General features: G+C 42.0%; 1 protein-coding gene across 13 annotated transcripts in view; it reads right to left on the bottom strand.

Annotated features, from left to right (window-relative positions):
- The window catches only part of cacna1aa (calcium channel, voltage-dependent, P/Q type, alpha 1A subunit, a), a 66,882-nt gene that overhangs the window by 42,606 nt on the left and 6,616 nt on the right, over window positions 1-17,660 (bottom strand). For 8 of the 13 annotated variants that reach the window (XM_069701089.1, XM_069701096.1, XM_069701099.1 and 5 more), the window contains exons 3-22: window positions 14,694-14,785; window positions 13,517-13,669; window positions 12,863-13,050; window positions 10,768-10,871; window positions 10,484-10,599; window positions 9,686-9,730; window positions 9,464-9,547; window positions 8,448-8,654; window positions 7,823-7,935; window positions 7,364-7,476; window positions 7,126-7,257; window positions 6,806-6,878; window positions 6,210-6,327; window positions 5,744-5,811; window positions 5,482-5,588; window positions 2,934-2,984; window positions 1,956-2,124; window positions 1,100-1,728; window positions 607-956; window positions 366-501 (exon numbers count right to left, since the gene is read on the bottom strand). In XM_069701089.1, coding sequence (XP_069557190.1) covers window positions 366-501; window positions 607-956; window positions 1,100-1,728; window positions 1,956-2,124; window positions 2,934-2,984; window positions 5,482-5,588; window positions 5,744-5,811; window positions 6,210-6,327; window positions 6,806-6,878; window positions 7,126-7,257; window positions 7,364-7,476; window positions 7,823-7,935; window positions 8,448-8,654; window positions 9,464-9,547; window positions 9,686-9,730; window positions 10,484-10,599; window positions 10,768-10,871; window positions 12,863-13,050; window positions 13,517-13,669; window positions 14,694-14,785 — 3,048 coding nt within the window. The remainder of the gene's footprint in view (window positions 1-365; window positions 502-606; window positions 957-1,099; window positions 1,729-1,955; window positions 2,125-2,933; window positions 2,985-5,481; window positions 5,589-5,743; window positions 5,812-6,209; window positions 6,328-6,805; window positions 6,879-7,125; window positions 7,258-7,363; window positions 7,477-7,822; window positions 7,936-8,447; window positions 8,655-9,463; window positions 9,548-9,685; window positions 9,731-10,483; window positions 10,600-10,767; window positions 10,872-12,862; window positions 13,051-13,516; window positions 13,670-14,693; window positions 14,786-17,660) is intronic. The other 5 variants (XM_069701098.1, XM_069701101.1, XM_069701102.1 and 2 more) reach the window with 3 other exon arrangements.

The following is a 17,660-nucleotide window of genomic DNA, read 5'->3' as shown; positions in this document are numbered from 1 at the left end:
ACCGCCAACACACAATCTTGCATGGAAACCACATACAGTTGATTTAGTTTTAATTGAGATTGTATTTATTAAACGGAGACCGATCCTTCCAACAGCTGAGGGAAAGCAAGGTTTACCCGCCCCTTTCTTTACCACTATAGCCCTAACTTCGAGTGCGTGCAAGGGTTTGTGTGTGTGTACAAATGCTGTAGTTGACACTTTAGTCAGTTCATGTATTTTCAGTGCCAGATTTAGCTCTGAATCTAAAGATAAACACAATTTAAACGTTGAGTAAATGCCTCAAGTATGTATTTTGTGTATGCATTGTGTTTCCATCTATGTGGGTTCATGTAGTTTAGGTCAGTGTGTGTGCATGTTCCACTTACGGGTTGGTGGTGGACAGGATGAACATGGAGCTAAATGGAGGCATGGGCTTTGGTCCTCCCTCGCCTCGCTTCTCATCATCATCATCATCCTTATCTTCTTTTGCTGGCAGAGGCTCCGTGTTGGCATTCTTATTAACTGGATCACGAGGGGAGAAAAAACATGGGGTACGATGAAAGGTTGAAAATGAAAGCTAGTTTTTTAAGAAAATAGTCAAAGTACACACATTTATTCATCTCTTACCTTGCAGTATGGCATTGGTGGATGGAAAAATAGGCATATCTACAGCTGTGTAGTCAGGGTGGGGTAGCCTGATCACACTGTTGGCACGGTGATGTCCGATGTTACCATAGCTATCTAACGCAACCAAACTTCCGTGAGTGCCACTGTTGGTAAGATGGAGGGCTGATCCAAAGCCAGGTGCTACATTGTGATTGGCAATTGGATTCGAGCGACCATCGCTGGGTGGAGTAGAGCCGGAAACCAGTTTGGTATTCATGAGGTTGTCCATATCCTCGCTGTATTGGCTATTCTGCCTGGAGAGGGCCTTCTGGATAGGCCGTGTGGTAGAGAGGTTGGGAACACTGCAATCCCTAGAAAGAGGTAAGAGATAAGAAATGACATACAAATAAAAGTGTGGCAAAAGTACAGACAAAGTGGGCAGAGACAAATAGTGTAAACTTTTTGAATCAGAGGACAAGTGCATCATTTCTACAGCCATGTGCAATGGACATACTTCCTTCTGCGTTGGCACATCCTCTTCCCCTCGCCGTCTGTTTGATTGCCATGCCGATTTCTTCTTGGCCTCCTCTCACTGCCCTCGCCAGCTCCTTCGTGCTCTCCTCCTTCTCCACCTCCGTCCACCCCTTTGCTCTTATGCCTCCCTGATTTTCCAGGTCCTCCGCCACCACCCTCGCCATCTTCTGTGTTCTTTCGATGTGACCTGGGCCTCCTGTGTTCTGACTGTCCCCCCCCTCGGCTGCCGCTCCGGGTATGGTGATGACGCCGGGCCGGCCTCTCCTCCGAGCCCGGCCCAGGAATCACTGTGGCGTCCAATCGGACATGAGAGGCGTGGTGGTGCTCGCCTTTACGGCTTCGCCTACTCTCTGTGGACTCGCCCCGCTCCAACGGAGGCCTGGGCGGGGCGGAACCTCCTCCACCACCCCCTCCTACTTGGCCGTGGTGCTCATGGAGGCCTGTTTGCCTGTTGAGCTCATCAGCAGGATGGTGCTGGCTGACACAGAGGTCTAAATTGTTGGCAGTGGTCTTGTTGGTGTTGTTGTTGCGGTTCTCATGGGGGTCAACCACTAAGGGCCGATCAAGATGGGTCTTCATGTCCGGGCGGATTTGACGTGAGTAGTTCACCTGCGAGAAGAGGAGAGGACAGAGAGCATAGAGGGAAGGATTGAAGATACAGAGGAGAGTTTTACTCCTTAGCAAGACCAAAAGTGGGAAAATTTCACATGGCAGCATGAATAAAAAAACAGGTGGACAACATGTTAACATCATCATCATCATCATCATCATCACTGCCGTAACTTGTGTACACTGATAGCACAAGTCTAGAGGCCCTCGTTTGTCTTGTCCTTTACATTGTTCTGCTCCTCCCTCCCTGTCCTTGCCTTCCAGTGCTCGTCAGGGTCCAGCTCGTTATAGAGGGCCTCGCGGCTGGATGCTAGAGTCTGCTTCCTCAGTTCCTTGGTGCGCTGTTCCCACACTGAGTTATTAATCCCCTTGTTGTTGTTCTTCTGCTGCTCCTTACTGCAAAAAGGAAGCATGGCGGAGAGGGAGAGGAGGATTGGCGGCGTTAAGACCTGATTTAAGACTTGATGCGGTGCAAATGTACACATAAAGACACGAGTATGATGACATGAAAACCAACACCAAAACTATAAGTACATAAAATAGCCAGGACATAAAGACACACTGAGGGGCCACAGACATATAAAGGGTCATTTGGCTGGACCTATAAGAACAAAGCTCTGGGTGTCAACACGGCTTACCAAAGCGCAAGACAGGACAGCCCTGCTTTGGTAAACCATGTGGGGACACAACATGGAGGATAACACTGAGGCAAGGTCAAAATGTGTTATAATAATGTATAATTGACCAACCAAGCTAAAGAATGCACAATTTAATGAACAAAAAAAAAGAAAGAAGGAAAATGGCCCCCCAAAATTCCCATTGAGCTGAATCAAATAGATTGAACTGTTCAGAGAAGTCATTTTACTAACTTGATACAGAAAAATCAGTGACCACCTCCTTCTTTACCCTCCAAAACTTCTACTACTAATCATCGTGAACTCCCTTTTCTCTGAGGGCCAACAGTCAACCACAGTAAAGCAACAGCCGTACTGCGAGGTGCAGGCAACAGAAAAAAAATACTCTTCAAAATAAGCCAACACAAAGAACAGCTAAAGAAAGCCAGGTATGTAATTCATAAAAATAAAAGGTAAGAACAAAGGTGACGAGGAAAGGAAGGTGTTCTAAAACACCAAAGAAAGCAAGGAATGATTGTAAAGTCAATAAACAGAAGGGACTCAGAAATGAATAAACAAATAAATAAATACCAGTCCAGAAAGGGGTCGGTAGCGTTGTGACACTCACTGTGTACTTTGTTGCTGAGGAGGGAAACAGCTGGTGAGTGAGATGGCACGAAAGAACAGAAGGAGGGTTTCATTCCAAAATGGGCTCTCCATCCACGTTATTTAAAAAGAAGTTAGCCTACTCTGAAAAACATCCTTATTCAAATATAAAGTGATGTGAAAATCTAATCATGAGAATAAGTAAACTTTATTCCTGAAATGCAAAAAGTGAAAAAAAAATCTCAGAAATGTATTTTTTGCCAAAAAGATTCAGCCTTTTGGAATGCAACCCGACACACACACACACACACACACACACACACACACACACACACACACACACACACACACACACACACACACACACACACACACACACACACACACACACACACACAACACACGCACCCAAACAGACATCCACACACACAATCCACAAACCTCCGCAGTTTACTCCAACTGTTTAAACAATGTCATGTTTTACTTTGCTATAGAGCACCTTAACCGTTTAGGAAACGTTAAAGGGAGAAGCTAGTTTAGCATAGCAGGTTGTGCTTGAGTTGTAGTGACTGAAAGCACAGTTGTGAGACTCCTACCAGCTTTTTAGACTGAAAATAGCAAAGTAATTCAAAACCAGTTTACTAAATTGTCCCTGTATTCCTGCCCTCTGTTCGAATGGCATGGGCGCTTAAGGGGGACTGGTTTTATTTGGAGAGTACTAGTCAGACTTCATGTAGCCTTACAACAGTTTTCCCTGGGTTTTGTTTAGCTTTAATGACAGCCTCCTTCCTCATTCCACAGTACCATAGAATATCTTCTTAAGAGATTTTCCATGCGCTGCTCATATCCCTTGGTTTTAAATCCCTGCTTGGAAAAACATTACTGGAATTTCAATGTTTTTCCTTTTTTATCCTACAGAAATTAAGATTTGGATTTACACTGATACAATGGAGTGTCGTGCTCACAGCAGCCCTGTATTGCTGAGAGCTGAACTCAACTTTAAACCAAGACTCTACTATCAACTCTACCCTGGTCTCTTAGGTTTTACAAAAGGTTGAAACAACATGTAAATACATCTGTACTATACATACATTTTGTGTGGCCAGTTTTCTGTGGAGGTGTTCAGGCTTAGTAACGCTTTACTAAGTCAGTGACAGGACTTCAGTACACAACGTTTCAGTACACAAGTGGAGCTTCCCTCACTAAACCAACACACACTCAACATTTCTCTTTCTCGCACACACAAACATATACACATGCACTGTATTTAAAAGAAATATTAAAGGTAATTAAGAATCCCATTTAAAATAAGGTTTACTGATGCATACACACAAATGATCACAGCACAGTGAAGTACAATACACAACACAAACAGTAACAAGAAACAGTGTGATTCATGACATTATGAACATGTTAAGAGCACGTGTGTGCATGTGTAATATAGGATTGAATCCGCTGGTCACTGCATCTGTGTGTGAATACTGCATGATGAATTAGTGTGGTGAGGTCAGGTCTGTGTGCACCTGTTATATGTGTGGTATTTATAAGCAGACATGGGCTCCCTCTGTAGTGTGTGTGCACACGTGCGTGTGTGTGTGTGTGTGTGTGTGCGCGTACACATTTGTGTGTATCTAGGAGTGAGAGAGTGTGAACTTTACCAGTAGTGAAAGGAAAGACCCCTGTGTATACAGAAAAAAGAGATCAAAGACTCCCCTGACCAGAGGAGAGCTGGACCAGATCAATGTAACACCGGCGTGTGTGTGTGTGTGTGTGTGTGTGTGTGTGTGTGTGTGTGTGTGTGTGTGTGTGTGCGTGCGTGCGTGCGTGCGTGTGTGTGTGATTAAATATGCGCTTGTCACAAAGACAAAGAAAAAGAAAAAGAAGAGCGTGTTTCAGTTTATCACTAAAATTTGCTGTTGCCAGATTTACACAGGCCTGTTTCAAACCACGAATATTAGAAGATGATAGAAATACACACGAAGCTTTACATCCAGATTTTCTGGACACAAGCTTCCCTTGCCGAGTCTGCTGGGAATTTATTCGAGATCAAACTAAAATAGAAAAATTAAAACTCTTAGAATGACCGTAAATTCATTCAACAATTTGAAGCAGGGACAACACCGTCCTTCTTTATACTGAAAATATATCAGGGGCCAGAGAAAGGCCCGAAGTATCTTTGTGGTTTCAAATTGAAGCCAAATCAGGGAGTGGACTGAAGGTCAGTATTGTAATACAATGTTTTTAAGTGCAAAGATTCTATGAAGCTCAGTGTGATGTAAAAAAACAACAACCTCTTTGTAATCACCTACGTCGCCACTGTCAGATTGATACCGGGTGAAGTGATGAGGTAAGGGTCCAAATTTGAATAGATAACGCAGGATCATTAACAATCACTTCAGTGTGCTACACTGTTGCTCTCTCCAAGGTGCTGAATCCTGCGTAAGTGCTTACACTCTTAGATGTCATAAAATTCCTGCCGGTGATAAAAAAAAAAAAATGGAGTAGCCCAACAGTAATAGTGACAGGAACTCACGCTGCAATGGAGAGGTTGGCAGCAGACAGTGGGCTGACTTCAGCCACCTCCTTGGCTTTCTGCAGGGCGATCTTCTGACTGGCAGCCTCCTCCTCTTCCTGTTCATCCTGCGGAAAGAAATTAGGGAGGGAATTAGAAGCAAGACATGGTTGAAGTGAGAACAGTGCAAGTGAGGGGAGAAAATATTGAATGGAGTATACAGTAAACTCATGGTGGTAAGAAACGGTTCTGGGATGTTAAGCATAATTAAACTGTAGTGTACCTTGGTCAGTTCCTGTGCATTGGCCAAATTGTCCACAGCGATGGCCAAGAACACATTCAGCAGAGTGTCTGAACGCAGAGTTAAAAGCAAAATCCAAAAGCATTTAGGAGATTGTTTGTACACAAGCATAGAGCATAAAGGGCTTGGCTAAACCACGAATATTATAATGTATTTCATGGCAAGTTGATATATTGGATTACATTAGAAGGTCGTAGCGAGCATATAATTAATGATAGAATAACATCTCAGACAGAGATCCCTCTCCAGTGTCTGGTTTGGCTTACATGGATAAATGCTCATACCTGTGTGTGCATGTATGCACTTACAGTATCTTTTGCATAGCTTTGTATTGAGTCTAAAGTAAACTTAAAATATGAAAATGTAGATGTCCTCACTTTAAGTGTCTACTTTATCTCAGTGTTCTGTGTGCACTATACTTCTTTGCAATGTCACTGCCAAAGGATACAGTTGCCAAAAAGTGTGAGCACGATGAAGAACACAGAGAAGACCATGCCCTTGTTGACTCCACCCTGAGACTTAATGCCGTCGTACATCACCATGTTCCAGTCCTCGCCGGTCAGGATCTGGCGCGCACACACACACACACACACACACACACACACACACACACACACACACACACACACACACACACACACACACACACACACACACACACACACACACACACACACACACACACACACACACACACACACACACACACACACGAATAATCAGACAAGGCCATACTAACACTCAGTAATTTGGTGAGTGTATATATGTGCACGCAATTCATTTAAAATGCTGCAGTCTAAGCACACACTCAGTCTCTCTTAGACACACGCCTTAAAGCACGTGAACAGGTTTTAGCACAATCATGCTCCTGACTAATGACATTTAAGAATTCAAAAGTTGCATTCTACATTTTACATCACTTCCTCGTGTGTAAATCCTCTTTCGTCTTTTAATCGTTTAGTCCTAATCCTGCCTCCGTCTTCTCCCACCACTCTGCTTCCCTCCCTCCTTCCCTTTTTACAGTACATTGTCTCCTCCGCTCACCTGGAACACTGTCATTATTGCTGCCGGGAAGGTATCGAAGTTGGTCGGAGGGGTGCCATTTTCAAAATTAAACCTAGCGGGTATAAAGGAAAAAAAAAAAAAAAAAAACAATAGGAGAGAGAGATGGAAAAGAGAAGTGTGAATGAAAGAACACAGAAGTAAAGAAGCAGTCAGCATGAAGAAGGCAGTGAAAACCAGAGGCATCGTACAACCACAACATATGTTTTTCCAAAAACGTCTTAAAAAAAAAAAAGACTCCCTTTAATGACTATTAAAAGGAAGGTAGAAGAGAAATCAAGGTAAGGGAAACGAGCACTGACTGTCCTCCGAAGAGCTGCATGCCAAGCAGGGCAAAGACAACTATGAAGAGGAAGAGCAGGAAGAGCAAGCTGATGATGGACTTCATGGAGTTGAGCAGAGAGACGACAAGGTTACGCAAAGATGCCCAGTACCTGATGAACAGAGACCAAAAAGGGCGTGTTTAGTTGTGGTTGATGTCAGTGTAATATGACGTCCTTTATTTGAATATGACAAAAATAATGATAACAACGGACTCACTTGGTGACTTTGAATATCCTCAATAACCTGAGAGCTCGCAGTACACTGATGCCAAACGATGTGCCCGGCTGGATGATGGAATACAGCACTTCGAATATACTGCCACATATCACCTGTACAGGCATATGCAGGCATGTGGTTATTCATCAGAATTAGTAAATAATGTGCATACATCAGCATACAGTGTGACACGTTTGTGTGTATGTGAGGTTTATATGTGCCAACGCAGTTATTTTTACGTGTTTAATAGGTGTGAATGTTTGCACCTGCATGAGGTTGTACACGTGTGTGTGTGTGTGTGTGTGTGTGTGTGTGTGTGTGTGTGTGTGTGTGTGTGTGTGTGTGTGTGTGTGTGTGTGTGTGTGTGTGTGTGTGTGTGTGTGTGTGTGTGTGTGTGTGTGTGTGTGTGTGTGTATGCGGGTGTGTTTTGTTTTGTATTTCTTCGCAGTGGAGACTCACAATGCAGTCAAAGCAGTTGAAGGAGGAGTTGAGGTAGGCCTGCTTGCCCAGGCCATACATCTTCACCATCATCTCTGTCAGGAATATCCCAAGGAAGATTAATTCAGCAAAATCTACATGGAGGGAAGAAGAAGAGAGGAGGGGGCCATCAGTCTCTGTTTCCAACCATCCATCCACCCATCCACCCATCCAGCCATATGTGCGCAAGAAAAGCCCGTATTTCATGATTATATAAGTGTGTATTTCTATTTGCAATTTATTTCAACACATCTTCTGGTTTAAATATATATATTTTTATACCATTTTAATCTCTTTGCAATTCGTTTGTTTCCATTTTTTTCTTATCTCAGTTGATTCTATCCCATTTATGAGTGTTCGTAAGTGTGTATGTATACATTTAAAACGAGAGAGAATAAGACAAGAATCTGCGTGAGAGGAAGGTGCTGTGTGTTTGGATGTGCTTGTGTTAAATGGTTGGGTCAGCTCTTTCATGGATTTAGTCACATTACTGAAGAATTTGCTCACCCACTCCCTTCCAGTAAGCTGTCATGACAGTATTTGTGCATTTGTGGAGATAATCTGTGCATGCTTGCACTAAGTATGCGTGCGTTCCCCTCCTACTCACATAGAAAATCAGAAAGTGGTTCAGGCTGGTCGTAGTGCACCACAGCCACACACATTGTGTTGAGGCCCACCAAACACAGTACGGTCCAGTAAAAGGTCTGGGACTTGACAGCGTGTCGGATGAAGAAGCGTAATCGTCGCTCCCGCCGCTTGAAAGTCGACCCTTCGAGCTTGGAGCTCTTCAAGCTGGCGCGGGCAAACGGTGAACCTGGAAGAGTGAGCAAGGAAGATTGTATAACATCAGCTTCACTGTCAAGTGAACAGTGGTTCATTTGCATGATTGTGAATTAAGGGTATATATCTATATAGTTTCTTTTTACCGCTTTGATGCCGGCATTACTGTTCACAGTACTTGCTTGCACACTTAGCGTGTATATGAAGGATTCAAATTTTTATCAACTAATAGACAAATTAGGTCAAAATTTCCTATTCCTATATCGCAGAATGTTAACAGAAACATTAATGATACTCAAACAGGTTTACATTATTCTCGATGCTTAGATCATAGCAGAAAAAAAGGAGAGGAGAGGAGAGGAGAGGAGAGGAGAGGAGAGGAGAGGAGAGGAGAGGAGAGGAGAGGAGAGGAGAGGAGGAGAGGAGAGGAGAGGAGAGGAGAGGAGAGGAGAGGAGAGGAGGGTCAGGTAATGCTGATATGCAAGATAAGATAGCATCTCTATGCACCTGTGGTTTGCCTCTATGTGTGTGTGTGTGTGTGTGTGTGTGTGTGTGTGTGTGTGTGTGTGTGTGTGTGTGTGTGTGTGTGTGTGTGTGTGTGTGTGTGTGTGTGTGTGTGTGTGTGTGTGTGTGTGTGTGTTGTGGGAACATAATTCTATTTACAAAGTCACAATATGCAGTAAATGACTAATGTTAAGTTTTGGTTAAGATTAGTATGAGGGATGGTAAGTCTCCAGGAAATGAATGCAAGTCAATGTAATGGCCCCTGAAATAAAGGAAAAACGTGTGTGTCTGCATGTGCGTGTGTGCGTGTGTGCGAGAGAGACACACAATGTATCTTACCTACTGCCAGGTCGCCCTCCCCTTCCTCTGGGTTTAGAAGCTCAGCTTTGTTCTTATGGTTCTTTGTGGCTCGCCTTCGAGTACCTGTAATCAAAAGAAAATGTATCTGTAACAAAAACATACTGATGCTGACATGTAAACTGATGTGTTACATTTATTAGTATCATTTAAAAGAGAGGGGAAAAAAAATCACATTAACATATGCACAGTAGAAATTCATACCGTCATATTCATTTTCATTTTCATCGTCCGCCAAGATGACCTCTTCTACAAAACACACACAAACAAACATGTTAATACAATATGTAGCTCCACTAAATTTACATCTGGTTACTTTCACAATACCTACCAACCTTTTTCTTTTTTTTAATAATCAATTGCCATTTCTAATTTAATTAAAACTGTAAAGAAGGAGTTTGGCCTGCACCTGTGCGTGTTACTCATCCCTCCCTCCTTTGTGTTTCAGCTTCCTTGTTTTTATGTAGATTGTCTTTTCACAAGGATCAAAGGTCTGTTCCTCCTACCTGCTCCTTTATCTGCTCCTTCCTAAATCTACCATCCAACCCTCCATTCCTCTTATCTCCTCTACATCTGTCCTGTCCTCGGCAGATGGGCCAAAAGACTAGGAAAGAGACCTATAGGCAAACACTGGGTCTTCTTGATCCAGATATTAAAACAAGTGTCTTTAATCCCTCCCACAGTGATTCAAATCACGACAAATATGCACATTGTACAGGTGCACTGGCGTTAAATTGAAGTTTGTGTAACATCTTGAGGAGACTTATACCTTTACTACACTAATAGTCCAGAATTGTGAGACAATTCATCATTTTTAGGCAAGTAATATCAAATTGCACCTCCTTACGGTAATGTCACAAGCTGGTTGTGAATTAGTTAGTTCACTGCCGGTGTGCACAAATATGGAGGCCCTGCATGCTCACAACAATAATCCTTAAGTCAACAACAAATACATCACAATATTGCCTGTGAACAAGTTGCAACATGATAAATTGTACATACCTGCTTTGCAGATCCACTCCAGGTAACCGTTGAGTTCCCTTTCAATCTGCTGCTGTCTTCTGAGCTTCAGGAACTCGCTCCTGTTCTCCACACGCTCTCTCTCTTTGGCAAACTCCCTACAAGGAAGCACACCACACAAATTTACTGGAAACTTTCTATGTATTTCTTTGTATTTTTAGTGTGACGTACATCCAACAAACTGTAAATATTTTCTACCATTTATTAAATGGTGAATGTAAAAAAATGTAAAATAATGAATAACCAACCCTTTGTCACACACTTACCCTGACAACACACCCAGCACCAGGTTGAGCATGAAGAAGGAGCCGATGATGATGAGGGGGATGAAGTACATCCAGTTCCATGCACTCCCTGAGGCATCGTTGCTCTGGAAACAACACACGGGGAGACATGAGACGGAGTGATCAATGTTTTACTCTTTACCCGTGTACATGATTAAAATAGCATCTCAGCTAACAGAAACATCACATCATCAATTGTACAAGAACCTAAAAGGTGGTTTGGAATCCAAATATTAAATCAGTAAGGCAGAAACAGATGGCAAAACTGAGCAGCTGCATGAAATATTTGTAAAGGCATATATTTTGGTTTGTCAAAGTCTGTCTCTGTATTGAAGAAACTATTTTTCTTTTCAGGGTTGATTGTCAAGTTAAGCATCCATACACGCCACAAATGATATTTTCCTTAAATACTCAGAATACCAAGAAGCTGTTCATATAGTTGAAGAAAATCTGGAGTAAACATCATGATAATAATCTGTGTGAATCTCAAGAATGAAAGTCCAGTCAATGCTGCCATTAAAGAAATAGGAGGTCAGTGCACTGCTGTCCACTGTTGTTGGAAATATATGCTACAGCAGGGCTGACATGATTTTGCTTTAAGTCATCTCAATAAGTAAATGCATATCTGCCACTCTATTTAGCTGCTCTGTCAGAGTAAATAATGTATAACAAAGGCTTTGCTGTCTCCGTCTCTGTCTCTGCCATCCTCCTGTCCAGACCGTTCCTCCATTTTCTTTATTCACTCCCTATTGTTTTGTGTCTTCCCGTTGCTTTTTCCAGCCTTCTTTAATTTACGTAAATGTTTGTTCATTCTTTCCTTCATTCCCTTCTTCTTCTTACCCTCCATCCTGCCTCCTTTTTCTGTGACCATCTCCTCCCTGTCACTTCTCAGCCTCTACATTGATTTTCTTGTATTTTACCCTTCCCACCTTGATACACCTGCTTCTCCTTCCTGTATTAAGATCTCTTTCTCCTAGCCTCCCCTCTCCATCCTCCCCAGTCTCCTCCATCTTTCCTTCCTCCTGCACGAAAGCTTGTATCGCCGCTGTGTACCCAATGTACCGCAGACACTTTTTTCTACCATTAAACTTTTATTGCTCCCCTCCCCAGCAGCTGCAAGAATAACTCGGGCTGAACAGGCCCTTTTAAATATAGAGCAGCAACGGGAAGGAGGGACACAAGGAGAGAGACACAGAGTGAGAGGGGACAGGAGGGAGGAATGGAGGAGGAAAGGCACCGGGGAGAGAAAGATAAAGAAAGAAAAAAAGTGGGGGAACAAAGAACAACAACCAAAAAAAAAAAAAAAAGAGCAGCTGGGAAGAATAAGACAGGCTGAGAGGGAAGGGAGATTGGAAAAGAAACGACTACAGTAACACTCAAAGACCCTCATCTACCTCTGGTCTCCATAGCAACCGTTACCACTGAAGGCAGGGAACTATTCAGTCTTAGACATGAGTGATGATACTGTTCAGAACCTGGTACCCATTTTATGAGTAGATGCAGTGTGCACAGGTTGAAATCACCGGAGGTCTTACCAGCTGAATTTTAATATTTTATAAGAAAAAAAATATATACAGTATATGGTTTGGTTGCACAGTCAATTCAAAACCTGAAAATACTATAGTGACTACTGACTGACATGTTGAACAAAAATAAGACCCGAGTTCAGATAAATTTCATCCTTTTTACCTTTTAACCTTCTGCTTGTCAGTTTTATCCATAAAAAAAAGGAACACTAAATATGGCAGAAATACTGCTTTGATAATACATTAGAAGTAATGTATTTATACCTTTCCCCTGAACACAGGGTCCACATGGTAAACAAACTGATAGATTTCTCTAATTCTCATTAACTGGCAAAGGTGTTTGTCTGCTGTTGCAGCCCATCCATGACAACGACTGATGGGTTTTTACATTCTGGGCTGTTTTCTCTTCACTTGAATGATTCTTGTTATTCTCGCACATACCTAATGGCACAAAAAGTCTTTTATTTTATTCCTGCCTTACTCGATGCATCGTGCTCTGTAGACATGCTCTGGTCAGCGATTGTGTACATAAGTTGTTCAGCAGTACGTACATAGTAGAGCAGGTCGGTCCAGCCCTCCATGGTGATACACTGGAAGACGGTGAGAATAGCAAACAGGATGTTGTCGAACTGGGTGATGCCATAGTTTGGTCCCAACCAGTACTGTCTACAGGTGGTGCCCTGTGGACACAGCCGCGACGGAAGCTCTGTCCCACACGGAAACTCTTCTCGGATCTCACCTGAACGTGGGAGGAATGGAGAGGTGGATCAAAATAAAAGGCAGGTAGAGGCACATATATACAGTATATATATATATATATTATTATTATTTTTTTTTTTTTAAAGTTATTGTAGACACAGTGTTCTTTCTGATCTATAAACTTCCTTTAGGGGAAACGTTGGCAAAGGCCACAGATACAGAATGCTGAGGCGAAATTCACCATCACAAAATCATGCTTGAGATACTGCAAACAATTTAATGCCAAAGATGCTATGTAGTTGAACTACATTTCATTACTAATTTTAGCACTGCAACTATTTAAAGTCCACCTCAGCAGGAACAGGTGCAGTCTTCTCTGGGGCAAACAGTAAGCAAATTAATCCTGACTGCGCTATCGGCAAACACACGCGCGCGCGCACACACACACACACACACACACACACACACACACACACAAACACACACAACACACACACACTCCGTACCTGTGTGATTGTCAAAGCAGGTTGTGTGGAATTTGCCCATGTAGAACTCCAGGCCGATGATGGCAAACATGAGGATGGCAAAGAAAAGCAGCAGGCCAATTTGCAGCAGAGGGATCATGGCCTTCATGATGGATTTGAGCACCACCTGTAAGCCTGAAGGACACAGATATATCATCAGGATTTTTTTCCTTAAAGTTATCATTGTAAGTTTTACTTTTAACGGGTTTCTAACAATAAGAATCACAGGATCTGAAAAGACGGCTCTCTCCTTCTACTAATCAGAGCAGTTAAGCTTTTTTATAAAGAAATCCCTTCATATCCTGCACCAGATGGTTCTTTTTTTCACCGCTTAATGCACCTAAAACCACAGACAGTAAGAAAATCAGTATATGACTTCTTTCATGACAAAATGAGAACTTTAATATCGGGATTTTTTTTTTAAATTTCTTCGCATTCATCATTTGTTATGAAATCCCCTTTAAAGACTGTATCAGTCACTTATATCAGGATTCTTAGATTACACAGTTAACTACTTTGCTGCTCTGAGTGGAGGAGGTCCCAGTTTTATGCTACAGAAGTCATTCAACCTGTGATCACACAATATGGTCTGCTGACATGTTTAGCTGACATTAAATAAATTCTTTCTAAAATATATATTCTTACAAACAAAATGTCTCAAAGGCGTCAATGACTTTTAATTTCACGTCCTCAAATGTTTTGGGAAATGCTGCCACCCTTTTTTCAAATGTACAGCACATATATGGTGTCATACTCCAATTTGACAGAAACCCGAGTGACTTTTGTGATGAGTAAGCCCTGGTTTGCCTGTTCAGGCCTATAGTGGGGAACGGGCTATTAATAACACTGCAGTGGCAGTCGTGCTGGAACTCTACTGCCATCATAACATTTTAAAAATGAGCAGAGTCTGCATAGAAGAGCCGCTTTTGTTGGTGCATTATGCAGAACAACACAGAAGCGGCATAAATCCTTGACCCAAATGCTTCTCCGTGCTATTTTGATCCTTCAATAAAGTCTAAAACCATTCTGCACTTTACAAATATCAGTTTGTCATTTGTTAAGGAATGACACAGAAGCTGTTTGGCATAAGGGTGGGAGGCAAAAACTGCAAGAAAGTCTTTATTTTTAGTGGTAGTTCAAATGAGGAGTATCAACTTACTGGGAATACCGGACACCAGTTTGAGAGGCCGCAGCACTCGCACAGCCCTGAGGGTCCGCAAGTCAAAATCTGAGCCCACAGTGGACAGAATCCTGAAGGGAAAAAGACAAATGCACAGAAGTGTGCACAGCAAATCAAATAAATATATAATCAATATATAAGCTTGTCACTGTCAGTCAACCTCAATGTTTCTATCTTTCACACTCAAACACACTCACGTCCATGCCAAGTCATCACACACAAGCAGCTGAGCACTGTATGTAAATCCTGTAAGAGCTGAGCTGATCAATACAGCTGACAAGTGAAGTAGGACAGAGAAGTGTATCAGGATGAAGGAGGGATGCACTAAAGGAGGGTGTTTTGTATCAGGATCAGAGAGGGGCTAGAAAATGTGAAGGGGGAGAGATTGAGAGACGGAGGAGAGGGAGGATGGGAGGACAAAGACGGAGGGTTGAGGGGAGAGAAAGTTAGAGGCACCGAGAGAGAAAGAAAGACAGAGTGGGAGGGGGTGGGGGGGGGTGGAGCTCTGGCAGATGGTGAGAAGCAGAGATGCTGACTCGCTTATTTCTGCCTATTCTTATTCTTGCTACATCTATTTCTCTCCAACTCGTCGTCAGACTACAGAGTAAACAAGTTCTGGTGTGTGCTACCGCACCTGAATCGCCACTCGTCATCTGAATAGAAGATTGTAAACAGCATGTGTGTGTCTGTGTGCACTTGAGAGGGTTAAGATGTTCCCTTGAGCTGCCAGACTTCCAGTCAGTCCCCTCGTCTGACGCACACCGTGAATCATCCTACTTCCCACTTCTCTCTCTCTCTCTCTCTCTCTCTCTTTCATCCTGTCTCTCTGACACATTTCTGCTTTCCTCTGTTCCACTAAAAGGCCCAGTGACACAGCAGAGCCTTAATCACAGGTTTGAAGTCCGCCTGCTTTGCTAGGAATCCAACGAATTAAGATCGAAGGGAACAGCGACACCGACTCAGGGTCTATGGGTGATGGTATACTCAGTTGTGGTTTTGAATGCCGTATTGCGTAACCAGGAAGCCCCCCCACTGGTAGGTGCTCTCCATCACGAGTGCAGGACCCAAGTCCTTGTAATGACATTGTGTGATATCAAATGCCTCGTCAGAGGCTGACCTGTAACTGAGAGGTTCCTGGTTTGGTCAGAAGGTATTAATGTACTTTGTCTGCACAAGACCTGACATTTTTCAGAGGTACATTATAGCTGGGAGCAATACAATTAAAGTGAGACCTATAAATCACAGAAATGCAAATGTCTTCTGAAGAAGGCGTCTCTGCCAAGGGACAGGGAACAAAGACAAGCAATCAAAACTGATTGTGTCTGTAAAAAGAATCAATGCCAGTAAGAAAGCAAATCAACTGACTGTAAAATTGAATTAAGAAAAGCATTTATATTTTTTTAATACATATTATGTGGAGTTTGACCACTAGTCCACAAAACGACGCTGGGTTATGTCTGTAAACACATTCCTGGGTTGTTCGGGATACTGTAAACACAGTGTTGTCTTAATCATGCTGGGTCAAAGGGGTCGTAAGGGGTTTCATTACAGCTGAACACCTGGTTGGGATATTTTAACCCAGGAGCTGCTTCATCCTTCTCCTCTATTGTCCAACTGTCTGCTGGAACTTTCTGGATTCATCTCTTGAGGTGGTCAGATGTTGACATAGAGGCCAGATTTTATGGTAAGTTATTATGAATACTTTACCTGTACTGTAATAAATTAAAGCTAAACCATAACTGCAGCCTTTTGGGATTTAAAAAAAATAAAAATGTATGTGTGACAGTCTCCTGGCTTTATTGTTCACCTGGCTTCAGCTGTGGTGTTGCACATTTTTATCATAACATTTTATGTAATGTTAGCTGGTTAGCTATTGTTAGATTTTATTATTGTGTGAAGGTAAGGGGCATCATGTTTCTAACCAGTCAACCTCCATATGCTTAGCTGTTGTCCTGAGGTCTCTGTCTCTTTTGGGGTAAAACTGACTTGTGCAGCAGACTTCCATTTTGCTCCTTCCTTTGATTAACTTCATCAAATGCTGCTGTCACCTTTACCGGTAACATCCTCTCACATCAAGACAGCACAGCATTAGTAGATGCATTATACCGGCAGTTGTCACGTAAGTTCATCCAATTTGAAACATAAATTAGCCTATTCATAGTTCTGCATTCACACCATATATCCATTTTATTTAAAATAAAAATAAAAAAATAATGCATAATATTGTAAAATTAAATGGCTATCTTCTTTGTTGAGAATTTGAAAAGAAAGTATTTACGTTAAAAGATTTTTACTGAAACATTTTAATTTTGTTTCGCTGTAACAAGCTGTTATGGATGAGTTGTCCCATCAAATGCAAGGCAATATAAACGTGCCTAATCACCACCATGATGGCCTGTCTTTGTATAATGTGTGTACATGATTATGGGGAATTTATATAAAGTACATAACAATCGTGATTATGTAGCATTATTATTAATATCATTATTAAATAGAAAGTTAGCAAGGCAATAAGACAAGAAATAACCCAATGTATTGGTAATATTTAACCCAATATAGTTATTTTCACTCACTAAATTGGGTCAAATTAAATAACCCAGTGTGGGTCCTATTTAATCCAGCAATAGAGTTCATTTGACTCATTGGGTTGGTTAAAATGAACCCAGCATTGTTTTGTGTGAGGAGCTCACTGTGGAGCAATATTTTTATGGGTATACCCTCGTTTGTTTGTGTTGTGCATGCGAGCACATGGATGCCGATGGTTGTTGAGGGTAACATGAATAAATATATTCTTAATAAAATCTAATATTTTATCAAAAGTATGTTTAGAAAATTTAAGCAAAGACAAACTGTATGTTCACTTGTTACAATTAAAAAAAAAAAAAAAAAAAATTACACAAATTGTTTAAGACATATTTTGACTGTATTGCTACTCAGAATTAGCTT

The sequence above is a fragment of the Brachyistius frenatus genome, unplaced genomic scaffold (assembly GCF_029030835.1).
Source record: "Brachyistius frenatus isolate BFR_SWC_R1_liver_20210118 unplaced genomic scaffold, ASM2903083v1 Contig_36, whole genome shotgun sequence".
Classification (NCBI taxonomy): domain Eukaryota; kingdom Metazoa; phylum Chordata; class Actinopteri; family Embiotocidae; genus Brachyistius; species Brachyistius frenatus.
Note: the sequence above shows the minus strand (reverse complement) of the source record. Positions and strands in the feature narration are given on the sequence as shown.